This window comes from Chionomys nivalis, chromosome 15, assembly GCF_950005125.1.
Source record: "Chionomys nivalis chromosome 15, mChiNiv1.1, whole genome shotgun sequence".
NCBI classification, from domain to species: Eukaryota; Metazoa; Chordata; class Mammalia; order Rodentia; family Cricetidae; genus Chionomys; species Chionomys nivalis.
This window is the reverse complement of record NC_080100.1, coordinates 50,109,469-50,133,847: the sequence shown is the minus strand read 5'-3', so window position 1 is coordinate 50,133,847 and position 24,379 is coordinate 50,109,469. Positions and strand designations below refer to the sequence as shown.

Sequence of the window (24,379 nt, the reverse complement as noted above, 5' to 3'; positions counted from 1 at the left end):
CTGTGGCTTGGGAGGTCAGAGGCCCTACTGGGGAACTATTGCTTTGCTACAGGGTCCCATTGTCAAACCACCTTCTAAATCCTCGTGTTTATCCCCATAGATGAATGCTGCGTCCAGCCTTTATCAGGAAAATCCTCTTAACTGCAGTGGCCAGTGGTGAGCACAGCAGCTCCTCTGTGAAGGTGGAGTGCTCATCCCCAAATGGAATCACAGTATCACCCCGACCAAGGGTCAGAGAACGTCACAGAAGAGAATACAGAGATGTGAAACAGATGTCTTCTGGATAGGGTATAGCCATTGCACTCAGGAACTGGCTGAAGTGGTGATTATCTGAACAAGATTGCAGGAGGCTGGGCCCAATAATATTCCCTCAGGGCTGTGGGGGGTGCCCATGAGACTCCACTCCTTCCTGAAGGACAATTGGAAGCTAAAAGTTGCTGGGGTAGAGGGTGTCATTTTCTTCACTGGTGTAGCCACTAAGAAGTTACCTTTGCTCCAGTAAATAGGCCCCACCTACATGCATGCAAACATCTCTAGTTAAACTCAGTGGGTCACAGACAAAGGCAGGAAAACAGGAGAAGTTCTTGCTAGAATAAGGGTTTCAGGAGGAGAGAGGTGGGGACCAGACAGGGCATGGAAGGTTGAAAATGACTACCACTCATGTGTGAGACTACCAGACAGCAACAACAAAGCGTGTCTGTAAACAGGCAGCAAGACCCAGACAGCCTCCCCTATTTAAAAAGGACCTTCTTTCCTGTTCAAGCGTTTTCAGATCTTCATAAACTCTTTAAAAAAACAGAAGAGAAAAGAGCATTTCTCAATTCCTTTACTGAGGCCAGATTAGTCTGGCACAAAATGCAGATAAAGTAGCATGCAAAGAAAAACAAACAAAAAACCTAGCCAGCAAAGCCATACAGAGGACACCCCAGAAAGATGTATTCCAAGTTCAGGGCTGGGGGCTTGTATGTCTTAGGCAATCTCCATAAGATTTTTCTCAAACTGTTTTCTGTTGTTGTCTTAAATAAAGATTACACAGCAGATTTTGAGCTGTTTCTGGCATTAATCTGGAGTACAAATATCTTGCGCCCCTACTCTTTGCCAAATTTCAGGGCAGCAGACAGAAAAAAGGGATTTTTTTACAAAATAAAAATTAGATGCTATTTATATATTGTTAAGAGAACAATAAAAACTAGAGGAATTGCCCATACTGAGATTCTGTAAGCAAGGCCCAGTGAAACCACCAACCTAGGACACTCCTTGGGTAGGGGATAAACTGCAGGGATGCCACGGAGCGGGAGCATAGAAAGCAGCAGCTTCTTGGGAAAACAAGCAGATTTTTGTGATGGTCAGCAGGTGGGGGTTTCTGAGTCAATGCAGGCTGCAGCAGCCTACCTAGCAAATGGGACTTATCATTAATTATAAAATGCTTGGCCTTAGCTTGGGCTTGTCCCACTAGCTCTTCTGACTTCATTTAACCTGTTTTTATTCATCTATATTTGCCTCGGGTTTCTTTTTTTTTTAATTATTATTATTTTACCTTTCTTTCATACTGCAAGTCCTAGTTTCTGGCTTCCTCCATATCTGACTGGCTGGCCTTGGGCTTCTTCCCAGCATCTCTTTTTCTTTCTTCTCTGAGCCTAAATTCCTCCTCCTACACAATCTCCCTGATGGGAAGTTCCACCTTTACTTCCTCCCTTGCTGGTGGTTGTTCAACTTTTTATTAAACCAGTCAGGCAGGCAAGGTAAAACAGCAGCACATCTTTACATAAATAAGCAAATGAAAAACATTTTTGCATAGTTAAATGAATATTCTGCAACAATACACCTTCAATCCAGATTTTTTTGAAATGGGAAAACCCACCTCTAATCTGGGTCATATCTTTTTCTGGAATCCTCCTATATGAGGACACGGAAGAAGGAAGCTTTTGCTCTTTGCCTGCTTACTCTGGCCTTGTTAGCAAGTGCATTCCTTCACTGGCAGGAGAGCCTACTTCTTTGGAATTCCAGTGGATACTGAAGACCTGCTGAGACATCCTGCCTCAAGGACTGAACAACTACTGGATTCCTGGACTTTCTGTTTATAGGCAGCCATTGTGGGATTAGGTGGGCCACAGCCTGTAAATCCTTCTAACAATTCCCCTTTCTACATATAGAGAGATTCATTCTATAAGTTCTGTTACTCTAAAGAACCCTGACTATAATACACCGTGGTTTTTTAATGTGATTTTTTTTATTGGTTTTGTGGGTTTTAGAAAAGAAAGCCTATGATCAAAATACAGGGTGTGAAAAAAATTAAATAAATTTAAAAGGGGTAGAAGATGATCTAATAGTTAACTTCTCCATTGCAAAATTATTCCTCTCAAGATACTCCAACAGCTTTTCCTTTCTTCCGAAATCATTCTTGGCATAGTAAAGAGAAAATTCAACAAGTAGATTTTCCATCTCTAGTTTGCCTGTCAGGTTAAGAAGAATATGAGGAGAGTTATATTAATAGTTCCACGGCAGAGCATGCGCGGTATGAGCAAGGCCAAGGGGTCATTCCTCAGCACCTCCATTTCTAAATTACCTGACCCATGCAGTTAACGAGGGTTGTATTGTTTACCAGATGATTTCTTGGTTTTTTGTTTGTTTGTTTGTTTGTTTTGTTTTTTTAATGTCTGTTTGCTCATTGACTTCCGGCTAGCAAGACGTTGGATTGAAGAGATGGCTCAGAGTGTAAAAGCGGGACCACTCCTCTGGAAAGAACTCCCAGCCCACTTTGAGTGGCTAGCAAGAGCCTGTAACTTCAGTCAGTAACAGGCGATCCAATGCCCTCTTCTGGACCCCACTGGCACTGCACTCATAAAAATGGACAGACCCACACCCGCACTGCTCAAATACACCAGTAATTTAAAAACATCATCAACAAAAAATAGTTCCGTTTTTAATGAATAAACAAAGAGCAGAATGTGCCGATTGTGCATAAGAGCTAACCAGTGCATCCAGGAACTTGTCAAGTAATTTCTTTACTGCTATTTGTAGATTACAATCTACGTGGTGGGAATATTTACTTGGCTGAAACAGCAAACACTACACAACAGGACTTCCCGTCAACCTGCAAAGTCCCAGGGCGCTCACACGCACTCCAGCGGGCAAGCCCTCAAAAAGCTTATCTTTCCACCTGAGGTGTGGAATACAGAAACTACCGCGCCTAGAACGAAGCTGCTTGCGGTTGATGTAATTGTTGCAAAATCACGTAAACGCTATTGCTGAATATAGTCAAGACAAAAGTAGTACCCCATGCTGACGTTTTGGTGGACACCTTTTCCTCTTTAGATCTTGATTGCAAGGATTGCTTAGTTGTGCACCATCAGAGGTCTTAAACTGAAAGAACGCGAGCAGCGCGCCCAGCTAGCTGAATCCAGGTCTTGGAAGGTTAATGCAAACGTGCAGAACCGCAATTAACATTTTCAGCATCACTGCGCTATTGCATCGTTTTAAAACCCTGACTAATTTCAATGTATTAAACTAGTTCTTCTTCGGCTGCTCTAAACCCCTCATCGATGGATGGATAAAGAGGGGCTACCGCGCTCCGCGTTCAGACCCCACGTCACCGTCCCCCACGCCCACCCCCAGACGCCCCCAGACGCGCGAATTGAACGCTGTGTCTTTAAGGGGGAAGCGGCACTTTTCGTCCGGGACAAAATGTCTGCGAGGAGCCGGGAGGCGAGGGGCGACCTTCGCGGCGACGCCCGGGTGAGCACGGCTAGGGCTGGGCTGCGGGTCCAGGGCGGGGGCGTGGCGAGAGGGGAGGGACGCCTGCGGCGCCGAGTGGCGATATGGAGGGACGCGGGGGACCGCGAGGACATCACAGGGCTGCAGGGGCACCGGGGGCTGCGGTAGTTTCGGGGTCCGCGGGGACCTTAGGGGCGGCTGGAACGCGGGGACCGGAGAGACCGCGGGTGGAGGCGAGGCAGGGGGTGGGGGTGGGGGGACGACGGGGGCGCCTGCGGCCTGAGCGCTGTGAGATGGGTGCGGGGAGGCCCCGGGGACCTCGGGGACTTCGGGAGACCCCAGGCCGCGCTGCTCTTAGGCGGGAGCTGCGAGTTCCTGACAGTGATCCTGCCATCCCTGGCTCTGCAGAGAGGCCCAGCCTGTCTGAGCTTCCCAGTTCTCCGTGGTCAGCCAGCTCCGGGGGGAAAATGGAAAAACCACCCCCATAAAGTTGCCGTGGTGAAGTCTGACTTTGAGCCCAGACCGTAACTGTGCTCCTAGCAGGGATCTCCTCCACTTAATGTGACTTGGTTAATGTGTTCCACTTGTGCAGGGCAGAAAACCGGTGTAAACCAGTATCCCCTCCTCCACTAGTCACAAACAAAAGAGTTCCCCGATTCCTTCCCAGCACACTGGAGCGGTCGGCTACGTAAGCCATCCGTAACCCTTCCCAAAGCTTTACTAAAAAGGCTGGCTTTTTTCTCTTTGGAAGAAAAAAGAAATAAGTGCTTGTCATCGCTGAGATTCAGGGTTATGAACAGCAGTTGAAGAATTAGTTTAATAAATTAAAATAATTAGTGTTATTCCTGATTTTTTTTTAAGACAGGGCCTCATTGTTTATTCCTGGGTGACCTGGAACTCACCTGTGTAGACAAGGCTAGCCTAGATCTCTTGAAGACTACTTGCCTCTGCCTCCCAAATACTGGGATTAAAGACATGGACCACTCCTGGTGATTCCTATACTACATTAGCACAACTTTTGACCTCCAAAATAATTCGAAGCAAGTGACAAAAGGTATAGGAAATTGTGTAAAAAGACCAAAAGTCCAAACCAGGTCATTCTCAACCTAAAAATCTTTTAAGCTACAAAGGTCTTTAGAGCACGGCATTTTTAAATCCTGTGCTTTAAAAATGAGAAATGGGTGTCTACAAGACAAACTGGATCGCCACTTTTCCCAAGGGAATATATGTATATAAAATTAATGCAGAGGTGCAATAAGGATCCACTTTAGGGCCTAGTGCTTTTTTTTTTCATTTTAAAATGCACTAATAGTGTTTTGCTGACTTTTAGCTAATAGTAGAAAGAGCTGAGAGTTCAGCTTAAAACATTAAGGTAGCGTAATTAATTAGCTATGGGTTCAGCATATGTTTTGTTTTTTGTTTTTTTTGTTTTTTTTTTTTTTTGGTTTTTGTTTTTTTTTTTGGTTTTTCTGAGACAGGGTTTCTCTGTGGTTTTGGAGCCTGTCCTGGAACTAGCTCTTGTAGACCAGGCTGGTCTCGAACTCACAGAGATCCGTCCGCCTCTGCCTCCCGAGTGCTGGGATTAAAGGCGTGCACCACCACCGCCCGGCTTTTGTTTTTTTTTTTTTTTTTTTTTTTTTTTTTTTTTTTTTTTTTACAGCCCGTATATAATCTTTTTCTAATGTTTTTGCACACCCCTTTATTTCCCAACACATTTTACACTTTGCAGTAACGATTTTTACTGACTTCAAAAAAGGATTTCCTTTTAGTCATGTGTATGCCTCACCCTGTGTGTGTGTATATGAGGATACCTGTGGAATCGAGAGTGAGTGTCGGATTCCACGGAGCTGGGCTACAGGCAGTTAGGAGCAGCTGGACCCGGATGCTGGGAACTGAACCCTGGTACTCTGGAAGAGCAGCAAGTGCTCTTAACCACTGAGCCATCTCTCCAGCCCCTTTACTGGCTTTTAAGTTCATGTATGCCTTCAGGCTAATGATTGCAGACTAATTTTTTCCAGTTGCCTGGGTCTGTTTATAAATATATGAATACATGCAGGAAGCTAATAGGTTAGCAGGGAGGGACAGATCACAGGTGATGGGTGGTAGCTTCTTTACTTTAGCTGCCTGGGCTAGTTGTTGGATTCTTGTTTCTGCTTTGATTTAAGCCACCAAAGGATGAAGTAAATGAAAGTGCCTTTAGTGCCTTCACATAATCTGTGGATTTCACAATCACCTTAGTTTCTCATGCTAGATCCAGGCTTGGTCAACACTTACTTGTTTATTTACTCTGTCTGGCAAGCTGAAGGAATTAGTCTTGACCACAGGGCAAACAGGACTGGATTTTGCTTGTTATTTCCTTCTGAAAACATTTCCGGCTCCTTTGGCCTCCAGCCTGCCCAGTTCTTCTCACGTGTGCAAGCAGAAGAATAAAATAATAAAATTAATTTTCATGGGTCCTTTGTAGAATGACCGTACGTATTAAACAAAGCAAGGTAGTTCTGGAATAAAGGTGTACTTCACAGCAGGGGGCTTTAGAGTGACTGGAGTCACTAGAGCTTTAGAGATGCTCCAGAGTGATGGCAGGGGGTGGGGCCGGAATGAGGGAGATGCCCCTAGGGATGGGGATGGGTGGAGGAGTTTTGTAGATGTGAGGGAGAGTGCAGCCAGCAGCATCTGGAAGGGTCCAGGCTGAATGGGGCCATGGGGGTGGCAATAAGAAAGAGGGAAGGAGAGAGAAACTAAGAGACCAGGAGCGAGCCAGGGGGGCAAGAGACTGAGCAGCCAAAATGGCTGAGGTTATATAGGGATCAGAGACTCGGGGAAGCAGGGTAAGGGGCAGGCTGAGAAGTGATTAAGAGGAGCCCAGGACTCTGTAACAGGTACTGGTGCTGCTGAGAGAGACTGGTGGCCACCCTCCACTTGGATATGTTAAATGGGAATCTCAGCCATTTGTCCTGAGTCTGAGACCTAATATAGTTTTTCTCTGTCTCCTTCACTTCATTTATAGGGGCTGGAACTCAGTGATAGAGCCCTTGTCTAGCATGTATGAATGCTTAGTTCAGTCTCCAACAGCACAAAAAGAAAACAAAAAAAATCACTACCAACAAAAGAATTAATAGAGATAGGTGCTATTGTGCCAACAGTGGAAATGTCTGCTTGTCTAATGACAAATTTTATAGTGAAACAAATATGTATGTATGTATGTATACAGTGTATAAAAAGACCATGTTAATAGTTTTTTTAAGTTTTGCATTTATTTGTTTTTGTGTATGTGTGTGGGTGCCCATATGTGTAGAGGTCTAAAGACAATCTATGGAATTTGGTACTCTCTTTATACCATGTGAGTCCTGATGTTTAAACTCAGGTCATCAGGCTAGGTGGCAGGTGCCTTTATCTGCTGAGCCATCTCAGTGGCTCCATACTTACAGGTTTTAATGGCTTCTTTCAGCCTCTGGGTTGGTATTTGGGGAGGTCATACTGAGGAAGCTGGCTTTAACTTGATTGGTTGCTAGAACCGAATTTCTCAGGATAGACTCAAATGCAGGGATAATTAATGGGGATCTATTATCTCCCAAAGATCTAGGCTCATCCCTCCTTCCAGAGAGTAGAGCCCCAGGCGAAGCTTAGCCACTCACTGGTGAACTAGAGGCAAGGCGCCAAGTGGTGCTCTCCCCTTGCCATGAAAGACTTCAAGTTGGCATTTCTCCCTTGAAATTGGACTCGAGTTCAGTCGCTACATGCCATTGCTAAGTCGCTTTAGCCCTAGCAATACTTTCGTGTAGCTTGAATGTGTTTAATGTTAAAACAGGAACCCAGAAGCCTAGTTATATACTAAGAAAGTAGAACTCTTTTGGGGCCAAACCCTGGTCTGATCTTAACCAAGGATATCGGAACTATCGCAGGAAACATCTCTTCATCCCTTCCCAGGTGGTCAGGTAGTTACCTGAAGGCAGAGTGCGCTGCTCTTCAGAGATAGTCAGCAGCGGGCCCTTGTGGGTCCCTGAGCAGGCGCACAGTGAACGTTTGGACAAGAGAGCTGGACGGAGTAACTGGACAAAAAGTAATCGCATCTCTTGGCATCCGTGTGCTTGTTTTTAAAAAACATTTAAGGAAAAGAACAAAGGGTGCTCTTGGTTTTCATTTTCTTTCTGTAATCTACACACATAGTTCATGGTTATGCGTCATTATTTGGGCTCAGTAAGGGAGAATGAACATTACCTGACTTGGGCTAGCCCACCTTCCTGTAGTCCCTTGGACCTGAGTGATGAGCAGTTTATTATTTGTGTGTGTGTGTGTGTGTGTGTGTGTGTGAGAGAGAGAGAGAGAGAGAGAGAGAGAGAGAGAGAGAGAGAGAAGATCCATTTAGGAAGTGAAAATGAATCTGAGGAGCAATGGTCATGAATCTCTTACCCCTTCTGGTTTCCTTTCGCCATTATGAATCATTAGGGATTCTTCCCATTTTGAATGTCCACCAGAAACTCTGCTTTTCAGCCACTAAAACCTCAGTGTAGGCGCAGCTGAGCAGGAAATGCTGGTCTCTCCTCTGTAGTGCATGCCTTAAGTTTACATAGTGCTGGAGTCAGGCATCCCCCATCTCGGTCACCCTGTAGAAGCACCGGTGATCTGCATCCAGTGGATGCACCTGCGGCAGGAGGTACACAGGTTGAGCCCCTTCCTCTCATATCCCATCATCTGCTTCCTGTGGGTACAGACGGTGCTGCTGGTGCAAGGCACAGGGAACCATGCTACGCTGACGGGTCCTATACATTCACTTCCTCCCTCCCGATGCAACACCCTGAATCTGTGGATCTCCCAAGTGCCTCAGCAGGGGTCTTACTCCAGGACTGTCTCCTTCAGCCTCCTTAAGTTCTATCCCTATCTGAACTCATAGCTGAGATGCCAAGGATTGTTTATTAAAAGCCACTTTTTATTTACATATAGATCTTGCCACATACATACTTTGCAGTATGGCATTCTTAGAGGCTTTTTCCTTGGCTTTTGTGTTTACTACTTTCTCTCCCCCACCTTTCCCACCACCTTCCACCTCAGTCTGTAGTATCTCCTTGCTTATTTCCCTAACCTAAGTCTGTGGAGTTTTGGACGCTATGATGGTGTGCAAGTAGGAGACTTTCTATAGAAGCCATATTTTGAATTTTGACACTCGATCTTTTCTGGCCAGCAGCACACAGCATGGGCAGCTAGGTAGGATTGTCCAGCTGCAGCTCTTAGGAACCTGGCAGTCGCGAGAGGAAACAGCTGCTGCCCTGTAGCGCACTGTGGTGCTCAGTCATGGTGCTTGGGAGACTAACTGTATTAAATATAGTTTCTACATAGGTAGAAATATATTTCCCACATATAATGAGTCCCAGGCTGTAACCACGTCATGAACTGAAGAACACCTGTGTCTTTACAACACTATAGTGATCTGGTATTATCCAGAAATGATGTGATTTATATACACTTTACAACATCTAGAATTCCTCCCTCACCCCAAAACCTTCCCCTCTAACACCTGGCAGGTTCCCCACCCTTTGAATGGCTGCATACTATTCCCTGTTGCAAACAGACATTGTATACTCAGCTGTAGCCCGCCTCGACGGGTTACTCTGTCTAGGGTTTGTAACCCGCCTGGCTGGTCAGTTATTCCAGGGTCACGGAGAGGCACCACCTGAAAGGCATAGGCTGATAAGAGGAAGGAGGCTAAGCGTATTTGTCAAAGTCTCCGTTTATTAGAGTCATGGTTACAGCTTATATAGCCCCTGGATGAGGAGCTTGGAGGGCTGGGGCATGGGTCTTGCCACGTGGTCCACGCCCGTCACGTAAACCAAGAGGTTACAATGGGTCAGGTCACGATTCCTTGGTCAGGAAGTCACAAGTTGACCCACCTAGTTGTCTAGATAGTCTGGAATGTGAGGCAGGTTCCGCTAACAGATAACTCTCTATTAACAGTTAATTTGGGTGTGAGATAGGCTTGGTCAATAAGACTATTCTCAATACAATTGGAAAGTGAAGCCCTCTGCAAAAACTCCTCACGGTGGTGCTTCCTGTAAATTTTGGGGGGACACGGCTCCTGACATATCCCCCTTCCTTTTATAAAAGCAGGCATCTATCAAGTGGAGGGCACCAGGTCAGAGTCTAACCCCGGTGTCAGATCTAAATGAGAAGGGACTGGGACAAGGAGGGACCCTCCTCTCGAATGGTGGAGCAATTTACCTCTCCTGGGAACAGAGGGGTGCCTTATAAGTAGCATTAGTTCCTTGGAGGTCCTCAAATAAAAGGTATCTAGCAAGACCTAAAGTAAGCAGGTCTTTGACCACAGGGCACCCTGTCTTAGGCCATGTGGAGGGCGATCCTCGTGCCTGGCACCATGCCATGTTGAGCCTGTTTCTACAACCTCTGTATGGTGTGCTATTCAGGCGAGGGTCCACACTAACTCCCGTCATTGGGCCCCTGTATCTATCATTAATGAAAAGACTGTGAGGAGCTCCTCAAATAAAAGATATAATGATATAATTTTGGCACCAATAGCTCTATCTTCCAGACCAGAAGAAAGGGCGTTTTCCAAACCCAGTATTCACCTTTTAGTCTGGCCTAAGGTATATCCTCCTTCCTAGATGCCTACTCCACAATAAGATTATGAGTGCTACCTGCCAACAATTAGGGCAGTGTAAAGGAATCAAAATCTAAAATTTTTAACATATGCATTAAACCCAAACATTTTACAGCATGTGTCAAACTTTTTCCAACATCTATAAGCAGTTACAAATATCATTAGGTCAATTCCAGTAAGAGTACATACAATGACAGACATTTTTGTTATCAAATATCACCAGTTCCAGTCTCTGAGCAACAGTCAAAACCCCAGTCTTCCCCCTTCTTAAGTAAAGAGGGGTTAGTATTTTAATTAAAATGAGTTTTTGTGTCCCAAAGTTTAAAACAGTCAGATGTTTAGTCTACACCTCAGCTGCAAAGCAAACAGAATGCAGACAGCAGAGGCAGCTCAACGTTTGTGCTTCAGGGCAGGTGGGTTTCCTGGGTGAGGTGAGCTGTAGTCAGCTATCTGAAGCACATCCTGGCAATTATCTCAGCCTTCTCCCTGGACTCTCTTGGAGGCAGAGTGGCGTAGCAGGTTCTGTTATCTGGCACTCCTCTCCTTGGGGGCAGGGAAGACTGGATCAATGATTCCTCTCCAAAGTCTCTGGAACTCCTCTGTGGGGTGTCTGCAGCCACGACATCAGGTCCAGCTTTTATTTTCTTTCTGTGAAAAAGGCATAAACATCTCCTCGACCCCAAATATATACAGGTCGGGTTTTTTCATAATGCATTGCAAGGGCTTTTTTACCTTGCCTTAGTAAAGGTCAGTTTGATGTCATTATGCTAGATCCGTTTGCATCAGGATCTGTGTGCAACTTTTATAAGTTGCTGTGTGCAACTGTTATAAGTTGCTTTCAAGGAGCCTTGGTACGCTCCATAATTTCTTTTTATTAATTATTAACCATATGTGCAGTTCTTCCTTGGAAGAGCCATTTGTAAAATTTAGCATAAAATCCTTTAAGGGATTTTTAGCTATAACATTAGCAAAATACAGGCGTGAATTGTAGCAATGATCATCTGGGAAAAGATTATTGTTTTGGCCTTTGAATTGAGCAAAGGCAATTGTCCAGGAATCAATCTTATAATTATCAATGAATCTATTGTTTGGTATAAGAAACATTGATCATAGTCAATATTCTGTTAAACCATCTCCCAGATTTTATCCTGCCCTTTTGTATCAGACAGGCTACTGTTCTAAATTAAGAGTTTAATATCTTAACTGGCAAAATTGAGAAGGTTTAGCCACAAACAGCATTTTTTATAAAACTGTTGTAGAACAAGTTTTATATTTAATATACACACTTGCCATAGCTGTATTATAATTAATATACTGTACCTGTTGATTTATATTTTACCTGCTTGAGTACCTGCTTGGCAGCTTTCTAAGCTCTCTATTGGAAACTGTTTTTTGTAAGAATTTTACCTATCAGCTTAAGATCTCCCATAAGAATATTATAACTAGGGCTTTAACCATTGAATATCTAATAAAAAGCTTATAAGCTATTCTCTTAAGTTGCAAGTCTGCCCCGCAGATAGGAAAAATGAAAAAGGAAGCATTTTAACAGATGATTTTGGTCTCATTAGACACCTCCATGTAGAAGAATAAAAATAGATCCATATCCATCTCAATGTACAAAACTTAAGTTCAAATGAGCCAAAGGCCTCAGCATATAAAAATTTTGTTGAACCTCCTAGAGAAAAAATTTTTTAAGTACACTTTGCCACATCTCAAACACAGCCTCAGTGGCACAAACATTTGGAGAAACCATAAATTCTATCTCCTGAACTGAGAAGCTTTTGTATAACAAGACTATAGAGTGGGAAAAGATCCTTACTTATCATAAACCCATTTTAAAAACATATGAAGAACTCAGGAAATTAGTTATTAAAAAATTTTAATCCAATAAAAATATTTGTTACAGACCTAAACTGAAAACTCTCAACAGACAAACCTAAAAATGACTGAGAGACAGTTTAAAAAAATGTTTAAACATAATATCCTTTAGCCATCAGAGAAATGTAAATTAAAACTCTGAGATTTCATTTTATCCTTGTAAATATGACCAAGATTAAAAATTATTGCTAACAATTTATGCTTAAGAAAATGTGGGTAAAGAAAAAACTTCTTTGCTGGAAGTGCATACTTGCGTTGGAAGTGTAAACTGGCAGTCACTTTTGGATCATACACAGTATTGAAAGACCTGGATAAATCCGGACTTCTCCAGCAGGAAGAGAAGAATCAAAAATCTAGGGCTAGCCTGTTTAGCGACCCTGCCCTAGGAACCAGCTGAAGACAAAGCCAGACTGCAATCCTGATAACAATCCCAAAACACAAGGAGTTTCCTCCTGTGATTGTCATCACACTGCTCTAGGAACCTGGGAGTGGTCCCGAGAGGCAGGGAGCTGTCCCCCTGCGACCATCATTGGATTTTTGGAATTTTTATGACCCTCCTGGACCACAGGGCTGTGGTCTTTTTTCCAAAAATTTCCTCTGCAGGTTACTAGAGGCCAAACTCTTCCCCCACGTGGGACATGAGCCTCGTGCGATTGCAGCAAGGACGGTCTCCTGCAAGTCATTGGGGGGGCCGTGCCCTCCCGAGACCTGAGTGAGAGTCTCCCCAGCATTGGGAGTCCCTCATTGTGGCCATTTTTTAAAATTAGGCAAATATCTACCTTAAAACTCTAGCAATACCCCTTTTGGGCCTAAATATAAAAGTTTTTTGACCATAAAAACATGTGCTCAGCTATGTTTATAGCAGAACTACTTTATCATAGCCAAAATCTGAAAATAACCCAAGTGTATCTCTTTTACACCTAGGATAAAAGAGACATCATCCTTTTAAATATCCATGAATACCATAAAATATCTTGGAGTAACTCCAAGCAAGCAGGACAGAAGTTTTAGGTCCTGTTACCTCTGTTTGTGAAGGCGAAAATGTTTTTTTTATTTTTTTTTTTATTTTTTATTTTTAACCATTATCATTTGTTAGAGTATAACTCTGGCCCTCGATAAATTTAGTGAGAGGCCTGAGTCTCAGCAGTTTACCCTCAAGAAACACCTGGCAGCAGGAAAGGACCACAAGCTGAGACAATGCAACTCCCACCCAAGAGTGGGTGTACAAATGAAAAAACTTGTATGATAAGAACTTTAACTCTTTTAAGAAAAAATTTAAGACATTAGAAAATAAAAATCTCCTATTTTCTTGGGAAAGTAGAAGAAACATAGCAAAAATGACCATTTCACTGAAAGCAGTCTACAGATTCAGTGTAAATGTTCATTAAAAATTATAGCAACATTCCTCACAGAACTCACATACAAATTTACTATAAATGCACATTAAAATTATAGCAACATTTTTCACAGAACTCGAAAGAACAATCCTTAACTTTATAAGAAAGAAATAAAAATTCAAGATATCCTAAACAATTTTAAAAATCCTCTGAATGTATCACAGTCTTTGATTTTAAAACTTTTCTACAGAACCACAGTACTGAAATTAATCTACCTTAGATATAAATTTATATGCCTACAAACTAAAGATTTTTGACCAAGAAGCAAAATTTTAGAATGGAAAAGAAGCACATTTATCTCCTTTTATTGTCCTGAAGCTGTAACTTTTTGAGTCCAGACCTCCTTAAAGCCAACCTGTCTGGCTGCCTCAGCTCCACATGGCAGGAGGCTAAGACACAGGCTCTCTAGCCCTAGGGGGTCTTCTGTGGAATCAGGGTGGAGTTTAGCAGCTTTCGCTTGTCTAGCTCCGTTTGCCCGTTTGTCTAAAATCCTGCCTTTTTCCATAGTGAATTGTAAGTCCCGAATCTGAGAGGAAATGTCTGAGAGTTCACGCTACAATGCAAGAACTTGTTTGAGACCTTCTATTTGGGCCTTAAGGGCGGCTTTGTATTGAACAATTCCTGAATCAAAGGTATGCTATCGGGAGCGGTTAGAGCACAGGGCAGTGGCTGCGGAGTCCTTTTTGGAAACTAAGGAAGACGCGGAGAACAGGGTGTATTTCTGGGCCGGTTAAAACTAACCAAGGGCATATTTCATCTATAAAACAAAAAAATGCAACTAAATCTCTTTTTTTTTAACTCTTACTCCTCTTACCCTGAGTGATTGCTGAAATTCCTTTATGAATTTCTCTTTCCTTGAGAGCGATTGTCCTATGTCTTATTGAACGACAGCGAACCTGCGCCTACCTCATCCTGCAGATCTGTCCGAGTTCTACAGCTGCAGAATCTTCTATTTCTTCTTGTTGTCCCGGAACTGCGCGTCGTCGTCCGGAAAGTTAACCGTGCTCCGAGTCACTGGTTCGGGCGCCACTGTAGCGGCCTCGACGGGTTACTCTGTCTAGGGTTTGTAACCCGCCTGGCTGGTCAGTTATTCCAGGGTCACGGAGAGGCACCACCTGAAAGGCATAGGCTGATAAGAGGAAGGAGGCTAAGCGTATTTGTCAAAGCCTCCGTTTATTAGAGTCATGGTTACAGCTTATATAGCCCCTGGATGAGGAGCTTGGAGGGCTGGGGCATGGGTCTTGCCACGTGGTCCACGCCCGTCACGTAAACCAAGAGGTTACAATGGGTCAGGTCACGATTCCTTGGTCAGGAAGTCACAAGTTGACCCACCTAGTTGTCTAGATAGTCTGGAATGTGAGGCAGGTTCCGCTAACAGATAACTCTCTATTAACAGTTAATTTGGGTGTGAGATAGGCTTGGTCAATAAGACTATTCTCAATACAATTGGAAAGTGAAGCCCTCTGCAAAAACTCCTCACGGTGGTGCTTCCTGTAAATTTTGGGGGGACACGGCTCCTGACACTCAGCTATGATTCCCATTCTGAATAATAATGAAATAAACATTCTAGCACAGATGACTTCATGTATTAGTATCTTTAGTTCTAAAGAATTGATATCACAGTTGGGCGATGGTGGCACACTCCTTTAATCTCAGCACTTAGGAGGCAGAGGCAGGCGGATCTCTGTAAGTTTGAGGCCAGCCATCCTGGTCTACAAGAGCTAGTTCCAGGACAGGCTCCAAAGCTAAAGAGAAACCCTGTCTCGAAAAGCCAAAAAAATAAAAAAATAAATAGATATCACATCTATTAGTTTTTAACTGATGTAGAAACTTCCAGATGGACTTCCTCAAAGCGCTCTGACCTTCAGCAGGAAAGTGACCGTGCCCTGTTTTCTGTCCACTTCCTGACTCTGATGGCTATACCTGCCCACCTTTGGATGATAGGATGGTGGATTTACAATGACCCTTTGCTCTTGCCCTCATAGCATTTCCCTGAACCGCCTTCCCACAGACATTTGAATTGGCCTGAAGTCATTTGCCTACTCACCTTTCTTGTCTGTTTCGTATTGGATCATTTGCCTTTTAAAGTCCCCCTGTAAGAACTCCCGGTGCGTTCTGTGTGACAAGAAATCCCAAAGGCAGGTGGAGGAGCCTGGACTTTCTGTTGGGCTCCAGGTGAAGCCGGAATGAACTTGGCTGTATTCCAGGCTGGGCAGATGTTAGGACTGGGCTTCCGCCCTGGATATGAAGTCATATCACATGCAGCCAGGACGCACCCCCCTATGGAGGACTGAGAAGGTGGGGCAGTTCCATACCGTGCTGTCTCCCATTGGTTAAGACCTCCGACAGTAAAGGGCTGGCCAGACAAAGGATGTCCTTCTCCATCACCTTGGAGGGGCAGCACTGTGCTGGTCCACATTCTGTAGTGTTGCCTGTCCCTGGCTCAGGTGAGGGACACAGCACAGAGCTAGTGTCCTCCTGCTGTGTCGACCTTAACTCTCCCGACAGACGGCACAATTGGCTGCTGCTCCTCTGAGCATCTCAGAATTTACAGGAAACCCAGCTCTCAGTTAACAGCGATGTCAAAGCTTGACCGTGACAGGTCACCCATGGCACTGTTAGAGGAGCATAAGCAGTGGGGACTCTGAGCCCTTGGCACAAGTGAAAGAAATCTGTAGGCTCACGTGACAGTCAAAATGGCAGAGCAGCAGTCAAATCATTTCAAACTTATGAAATAAACTACATTCACTATAAGAGCATCCCATCTTCTGTTTATGTCTAGTCATTAAAAGGAGCCCTGGAAAGGATTGATTCAAGGTAGAAGAAAATGAAGTTCTTAACAATAACAAAGATAGGGTATATAGAAAAATTTAGGTAAAGCTAACTAATTAAACTGTTTCTAATATTAACATCATGTTAATTAACATCATGTAAAAAGTAAATATTTTTAGATTACTTTTTACTTTTTAGATTAATATTTGGTCAGCATACAGAGGACTGGGTTTCACTGTGATATTTTCATATATATGTGTCCATATTTTGTTCTTGCTCGTGACCCCTCACCCATCTTTCTGGTCTTCTTTCTCCCCTAAATGGTTCTACCTTCTGTTCCTATGACATATGTATCCTGTTATCCTTTCTTGTCCCCTCCCTAGCCCTATAGACTCCTTTCTCTACTTTCTGCATCCATGTCCGACACAGATACATACCATTTGTATATAAACTTAAACTACATTCTGTGTCTGAGGGAAACCATGGTGTTTTTCTGAGTCTGGCTTATTAACTTCACATACTACTCTCCGGTGTCATCCACTGTCCTGTGAATGTCATAATCTCACTTTTCTTTGTATGTGTATACCATCATCTGTTGACAGACACCTAAGCTGGTTCAGTATCTTTCTTAAAAGTACTTTACTTGTTTATTTTTAATTATATGTATGTGAGGAGTGTGCACATAAATACCCCTGGACCTGCAGTTGTAAGTGGTTGTCACCCAGCATGGGGACTGGGAACTGAACTTGAGTTCTCTGCGAGGGCAATGTGTGCTCTTAACTGTTAAGCCCCGGGTTCATATCTCGACCATTATGAATAGTTCAGCAATAAACATAGATGTGCAAATATTTCTGTGGTATGTTGACTTTTGTTCAGGCATATGTATACTATGTACGATATAGATAGATAATACTGTATTTATGGATTTAATTTTCTAAAGACCCCCAAACACTGATGAGCATAATAACTAGACTAACTCACATTTCTGCCAGCTTTAGAGAAAGGTTCATTTTTTCCTATGTCTTGGCCACCATTTGTTGGTAATTTCTTTTTTTCTTTTCTTTCTTTTTTTTTGATGATAGATACAAGAGTGTACATAAATAGGCTTAAGACAAAACTCACATGATTTGTTCTCAGGTGCAGGAAAGCCTTGAAGAAATGAAGACAGATAGAACATACCTCAGCACCTATTGTGATGAGGGATGTTAGTCTGTAGTTTTCTCTTCGCTGTGTCCATGTCCGGACTTGGCTACTATAGAGGCAATGTGGGCTTTATAAAGAGAAGATAGTAAGGATGCTTCTTTTTCTATTTTACGGAGTAGTTTTGAGGCAAATTTGTATTAGCTTCTTCATTTAAACATTTGATAGAATTCAGCAGTGATCCCACCTTTCTTTATTGGGAGACTTCAATGCTACTGCCTGTTGCAAAACTGCTTAAATTGTTCGTATCCTCTAGGCTTTAATTTTGGTGGGTCATATGCACCTAGGAATTTACTCATTCCTTCTGGATCTTACAGTGTGGAAAACATCTTCAAAAATGTGTGCAAATCCTCGTAGTTCATTAGGACCTGATGTTCCCTCCTTCAGTTCATCGCTAGTTTTACACACTGGGATAGTCTCTCGTAGTTCATTAGGATCTGATGTCCCCCCTTCAGTCCATCGCTAGTTTTACACACTGGGATAGTCTCTCGTAGTTCATTAGGATCTGATGTTCCCTCCTTCAGTTCATCGCTAGTTTTACACACTGGGACAGTCTCTCGTAGTTCATTAGGATCTGATGCCCCTCCTTCAGTCCATCGCTAGTTTTACACACTGGGACAGTCTCTCATTATTTTGGTCAGACTGGTAGAGGGTTGTCATTCTGAGATTATTGTTTTCAAAAAACTGACTTTTTGATTGATTTTTATATATTATTCTTTTAGTTTACATTTCATTAATTTCTGTCCCTGTCTTAATAATTTCCCGTCACCTACTCCTCTGGTATTTAATTGTTCATTCTATAATACCCTGGGATACATCATTAGCCTTTTGTTGCAACCTGTCTGGATTTTTAATGTAAGCACTGAAGCTATAAATCGTCCTCTGACTGCACCCTAGAGGTTCTGCTTTCATATTCACTTGAAATTTCCTCCCTGAGTTTTCAAGATCCACTGTTCCAAAAAAAAAAAAAAAAAAAAAAAAAAAAAAAAAAAAAAAAAAAAAAAAAAAAAAAAAAAAAGGAGTGGCCTACTTCTACACGTATGGCTAATTCCTGTAGTTCCTCTCGGTTCTGCTGCACTGGGATTTGTGGATGCCTTTGTATTTATTAAGACTTTGAGAACAAGGAGTCCTGTTCCACGGGCCATGAAAAAGAATTTATAACCCATGTCTTTTGGATGGATAGTCTGCATATATCTCTAATTTACAGAATAGTTTAACTCTGAAATTTCCTTGATCTTTAGTTTGGATGTTCTGTCTGGAGATGGGGTTGAGTATTGAAAGCACCAACTATTATTATTATTATGTCAGGAAATTTCTACCTTTTATACCCATTATTTGTTTTGTAAAATTGGGAACCCAGATATATATATACCATATATACACTACACACACATATATTATATATATATACATATTTACAATATGTACATATACAGGTGTTCTATTTTTCCTGGTCTTTTTATGGATTTAACAGATTTTTTAATTTTATGATCTCTGCTGCTGCTCCCTCAGGACCTGGTAGCATGAGCAGTCACTGGCTAGTTCACTAAGCCTGGTTCTCCCTTGGCCATGATGCTTTCTAAGTCCTCAGAAGAACCCAAAGGGTCTAAGTATTATTTTTTAACTTTCAGAGAAAGTTTGTCTAGATCCGTACATTTGGCCCATTTCCAACCCGTTCACTAAAGAACAGATGCCTCCTTTTTATGGCCTTGGGGGTGTCAGCATATTGTGTGGGTGAGTTGTGTTCCTCATGGAAAAGACAGTCACTGGCCAGTGAGATGGCTCAGCAGAAAAGCATTAGCCGTGCAAACATGACAACCCCAGAGCCTACGTAAAGATGGAGAGAAACACCGATCCCACAGTGGTGTTCTCTGGCTGCACACCCATGCTACGATGCACACAGAGACGTCCCAGACTTGGTAATTACAGTTACAACGCCACATTTAGGTTCCCAAGTGGATACTTCAGACAAAGCATACACCATTGGTTTTCTTCTCCCACCCTTAACTGGAAGTGCCAAGCCAGCTTGTGCCACTTGGTTAGGATGAGCAATAAAGAAGGCTAATTATTTATCATATGTCTTGAGTACTTATAAAATGCTCAGGAAAAAAGAGAAAGAAAATACCAGACAGGCAACCACTAGTCCTTCTCCTGCTACCTAAGACTGTCCCTCTGGACTTCTTATGGAGCTTATGAGTCCTACAAACTCTAAACATTGATGATCAACCTTGACTTACCTGTACACTGTTTCTACTTTGGAACCTAGGTGGGTTAAGAACCTCCAGGGCTATAACCAGGTCCTTAAGACCATTGAGACCCGGCTCATAATTTAAAGGCAACCGTTTAGGAGTCCACTTTACATTTTGTACATATTTTGAAAGCATATAATGGCTTCCGGTATGGTCAGTTTTCTTCTAAATACATTGTTGTAATCACCACTCTGAATATGTAGAGCTTGGGATCAAACCCAGGCACTGTGTCTGCTGAGTAAGCACTGTAAGATCTCCAGGTCTTAGCAGTTTCTTGATAACTGTGCTACAGGGAGACACTTAATTCGGAAGAGAACGCTAAGTGCAAGAAGGGCTAGATACATTTTTCTTAGACATTGGCATTTAATGCTTGAGTATTAAGGAGGGGAGGAAAAAACATACTCCAAGATTTACACCATAAGAAGGAAAGTTTTGTCCTCAACTAACGTTTATAGGATCTGTGTGTATATAATAATGATTACCATTGTTCTTCCTCTCCCCCACCCCTGGATGCAGACACTGCAGAAGGAATGAGAAGTGATGAGCCCCTTGTGATCATGGAAGACAGCTGGAGGCCTGATGACACTGCAGGGCAGAGCGGCCCCTGTCCCGGGCTGGCACCCGCCGCTCCGGGCCATCTGGGGGCGCCGTACTCCGAAGCCTGGGGCTACTTCCATCTGGCCCCGGCTCGGCCCGGGCACCCGACGGGCACCAGGGCCACCTGCCGGCTGTGCGGGGAGCAGGTGGGCGGCCACCCGGGCTTCCAGGCGTGGACTCGGGCCCTGTGGCGACACCTGAGCGGCGCGCACCTGCGGGAGCTGGAGAAGAGCGGGGCTCGGAGCTCGCCGCCCGCCGCGCCCTGCCCTCCACCGCCCGGCCCCGCCGCCTTGGCCGCAGAGGGCGACTGGGCGCGCCTGCTGGAGCAGATGGGAGCGCTGGCCGTGCGCGGCAGCCGGCGGGAACTGGAGCTGGAGCGGCGCGAGGCTGCCCTCCGGCAGGCGGAGCGCGCGCTAGAGCGCAGGCGCAGGGCTCTGCGGCAGGAGGAGCGTGCCATGGCGCAGGCGCGTCGCCAGCTCCAGGCCGAGCGCGAGGCGCTGAGAACCTGGTTGCGAGAGCAGAGCCCGGGGGTCGGGCTCTCGGCGCCCCCTTCTCCTCGGCCTCTGCTGCTCAAGGAGGACCCTGATGGGGACGTCCCCGGCGACGTTATCACCAAGGTCCTGCTATAGCGAGGCCACTCTGTGTTCGGCAGCGCCCCCAAGGACTTCTTCCTGGAGCCCGGATCCGGTGCTCAGTATGGACCACATAGCATGAGATTTACACCAGCAACCTCATGGTAGTGCCTTAGGGCTGGAGGCTCTTAAATTCAGAAGGCTCTCGAAACACCAAAGACTCGTCACACCTCGTGCCTATAAGCCTGGCAGGGGCAGGAAGAGGGGCATGGAAACGAAAATGTGTCGTGTCCCCCACCCCCCCAGGGTCTACTCTTTCCTAGTGTTTAAACTTGGCCCATCACCAAGTTCCAAAAAGGGACTTTGAGTTTCATTGACTCTCCGGCTCCCTACCTTCAGCATATATAGAACCCTGCATTGGGCCCAGAGAGACTCTTTTGCTCCTGTCTGCTCACAGGGCTCACCCAAGGCCATGGGTATCTTTTTCCTTAAGTAATCTCTCCCTGGATCCGACCCAATGGAAGTATAGTCTCCCATTTCCTGTCATGTTACTTGCAAGACATCATCTGTCACTAGGAAGAGCAGTTCCTTGCCCCACAAGCCCCCCAAAACCTCCCCCTGAACCAAAGGAGAAACTTGAGGCCACACCTCCCCATCACCTTCCAGTATCACCCCTGTCTCCTTCCCTCCCTTTCTCCAGCTTGTTCCCCAACAATGCCCCTTACCCCTGAAGGTCAAGAAGTCCTTGCTCACACTTGCCATGCCCGATTCCACTGGTCCCTTCCCATGTGTAATTGCCATCTAAAGCCAAGTATTATTTCCCTCAGCCCTTGATGCTCTCCTTAATATGATTTTCTATTTTTTAAAAAAAAGACAGTCTTTACAAAGACTGTCTATGTAGCTCTGGCTGTCCTAGAACTCACTGTGCAGACTAGGCTGGCCTTGAACTCAGAGAGATCCACCTACCTTAGCCTCCTAGAGACTAAAGGTACACAGTCACCAAACACTTTACTCAGACCACTTTTGTCCTCAAGTTCTTTTTTTTTTTAATTTGAACCATCTAGGAAAATTGAAACGGTAATAAAATGAATATCCATATATATATATATGTTATCACATATTTATGACAGTTTTTTTTTAAGCATCCACATATATTTCAGATTTGTCTGGTGATTTATATGGGCCAACTTCTACATCCAGTTCCTGGTCCATTTCCTTGTAGAGCTTATGTAACTTCGGCAAGCAACTCACTGAGCTATCCCAGCCTTGACTACTCTCTCTGGGTCTAGACATTTGTGCCCAGTTACCTGTTCCATGACCTCCCCACAACTTGCATTTCCTGCCACCACTGACAACGGATAGCTAGTGTCTTCTGGACGCTTAAAGCATTATCAAGCACACCACAGCTCCTAGGTGAGGTACTGCTATTGTGCCTGCTTCATGCCCAAGAAAAATGCCAGCTATGTGTCTCAGCGGGTAAAGGGTCTGTCCCACATGGTGGAAGGAGAGAACCGATCCCCCACAAGTTCTCTGGCGTCCATACATACTCTATGGTATATCCCCACACAGTAAATTCAATAAAAATATTTTTGAAGAAAAACTGGGAGGTTAATTTGTACGAGATTACAGTTAGTGAAGTGGTCAAGTCAGGATCTGCACGTGACCGGCTGTCTGCAGGTGCTGTGTCCTTCCTAGCCGCTGCACTGTCCCCTGGACGCCTGTCCTGCCTCTGTAACATGAGCGGGCCTGGCTTGTTGTTGGGGTTTTCTGTCCCTCCTGGTACCCCACAACTGTTTAGCCCCAAAGAAAATCACACATAGGTCTCCATAAATTATAAGCTGATTGGCCCATTAGCTCTAACCTCTCACTGGCTAACTCTCACATCTTGATTAACCCATTTTTCTGATCTATGTTAGCCATGTGGCTCAGTACCTTTTTCAGTGAAGCAGATCACATCCTGCTGCTTCGGTGGTCTGGGCAGGAGTGGGAAGAATCAACTTCCTCCTTCCCAGAATTCTCCTGTTCTCATTACATCATTGCTACTTCCTGACTGGTTTTCCCGCCTATATTTCCTGCCTGGTCAATCAGCGTTTATAACATGATTGACAGAATACAGACAATTCTCCTGCACCATGCCTCCATTTCCTGTTTGTGGAAATAGTGACATTAACATCACCTGAGCCTTCAGCATGTGCTAAAGCTGTGCTAAATGCATGGCGACACACTGTTACAATCCCTGCCCTTGTGAGGTGAGGCAGGAGAATCAGGTGTTCAAGGTCGTCCTGAGACCCACCTGGGTTATCCGAGACCTTGTCTCCAAAGACCACTCCCAGAACGCACGTAGCAGTCCCTGGCGTGCTCATCGTGTAGATGAGAACACATTCTCCCAGGCGTTCCCTTTGCCCTTGCCCAACTGCTGTGAAGCAGAATGCTGCCGGAATGCATCCACAGAAGCCTAGACACTGCTGAGCTTATGTCTGTGAAACACGGCATCCTCCCTGCGTCAGCTGCATTCACCTGGGATTCATCTTATCACTGCCTCCCACATCGCTCAACTTGGCCACAGCCCTGTTCTTAGTACCTCTGCCCCATTTTGCCTGCCTTCCTTTAAATCCCTTCCATCTCCGGGTGTAAACATCCCACCCAGGGTTGGGGTGTAGCTTGGTAGCAGCACATCTACCTAGCATGTGGTAAGTCCACCCGTCTGGAAGACTATGACACATCTCTGACCAGGCCAGTCAGCATATGGCTGCTTGAGGTCTTGTCTTCCCTGGTGCTGGGCAAGTCACTCATCTGTGCTTACAAGTTGTCCTGTGGTTAGTCTTTTAATTCATTTATCTTTAGTGCTCTAAAAAGATCCCGAACAGATTAACTGGAAGTAGCATGTGTGCATGTGTGTGTGAGGGGGTCTCACTAGCACTGATTGACCTAGAACTTTCTGTATAGACCAAGCTAGCCTCAAATTCACAGAGATCCACCTGCCTCTGCCTCCAGAGTGTTTGGATTAAAGGCATATGAGCCACATCCCTGTTCATTTTTTTTAAATCCTTTAGTTGATAAGCAAAGGTTTTAAAGGTGACAGTTAATAGATTTTTGGTTTGGCTCCAATAGATAAATGTTGCTTGTCACGGGGAATATTTTGTAAGACTTCCCGTTTTTTTTTTTTTTTTACACAGCTGGCTTGAATGTCATGTCACAGTTTAAGACAGAAAGTCCCAGAGTCCAACATTTCACTAATCGTTTGCAATATTTATGTAAGCTTAATAACAGTGTCATTTTCCCCAATGATTGGAATTTAGCCTCAGATACATTAAATCAGGATGTGAAATCTGAATTTGGATATTTTAGATATATTTAGACAAAGACGACTCTGAGAAATCTTGCTCCTGT

General features: G+C 44.2%; 1 protein-coding gene and 1 non-coding gene across 2 annotated transcripts; both read left to right on the top strand.

Annotated features, from left to right (window-relative positions):
- The first annotated feature begins 3,634 nt into the window (after positions 1 to 3,634).
- On the top strand, positions 3,635 to 22,548 carry Zbed3 (zinc finger BED-type containing 3). The gene is made up of 2 exons (XM_057789791.1): positions 3,635 to 3,735; positions 20,337 to 22,548. The coding sequence occupies exon 2, from the start codon at positions 20,351 to 20,353 to the stop codon at positions 21,044 to 21,046; it is 696 nt and encodes a 231-aa protein (XP_057645774.1). The 5' UTR covers positions 3,635 to 3,735; positions 20,337 to 20,350; the 3' UTR covers positions 21,047 to 22,548.
- On the top strand, positions 15,883 to 16,021 carry LOC130887713 (small nucleolar RNA SNORA47). The gene has a single exon (XR_009058406.1). It is a non-coding gene; the product is annotated as a small nucleolar RNA SNORA47 (small nucleolar RNA).
- Positions 22,549 to 24,379: the final 1,831 nt, after the last annotated feature.

Bases quoted from the DNA above. Each gene is read 5' to 3' on its own strand.
- Zbed3 (XM_057789791.1), top strand. From the start codon at position 20,351: ATGAGAAGTGATGAGCCCCTTGTGATCATGGAAGACAGCTGGAGGCCT.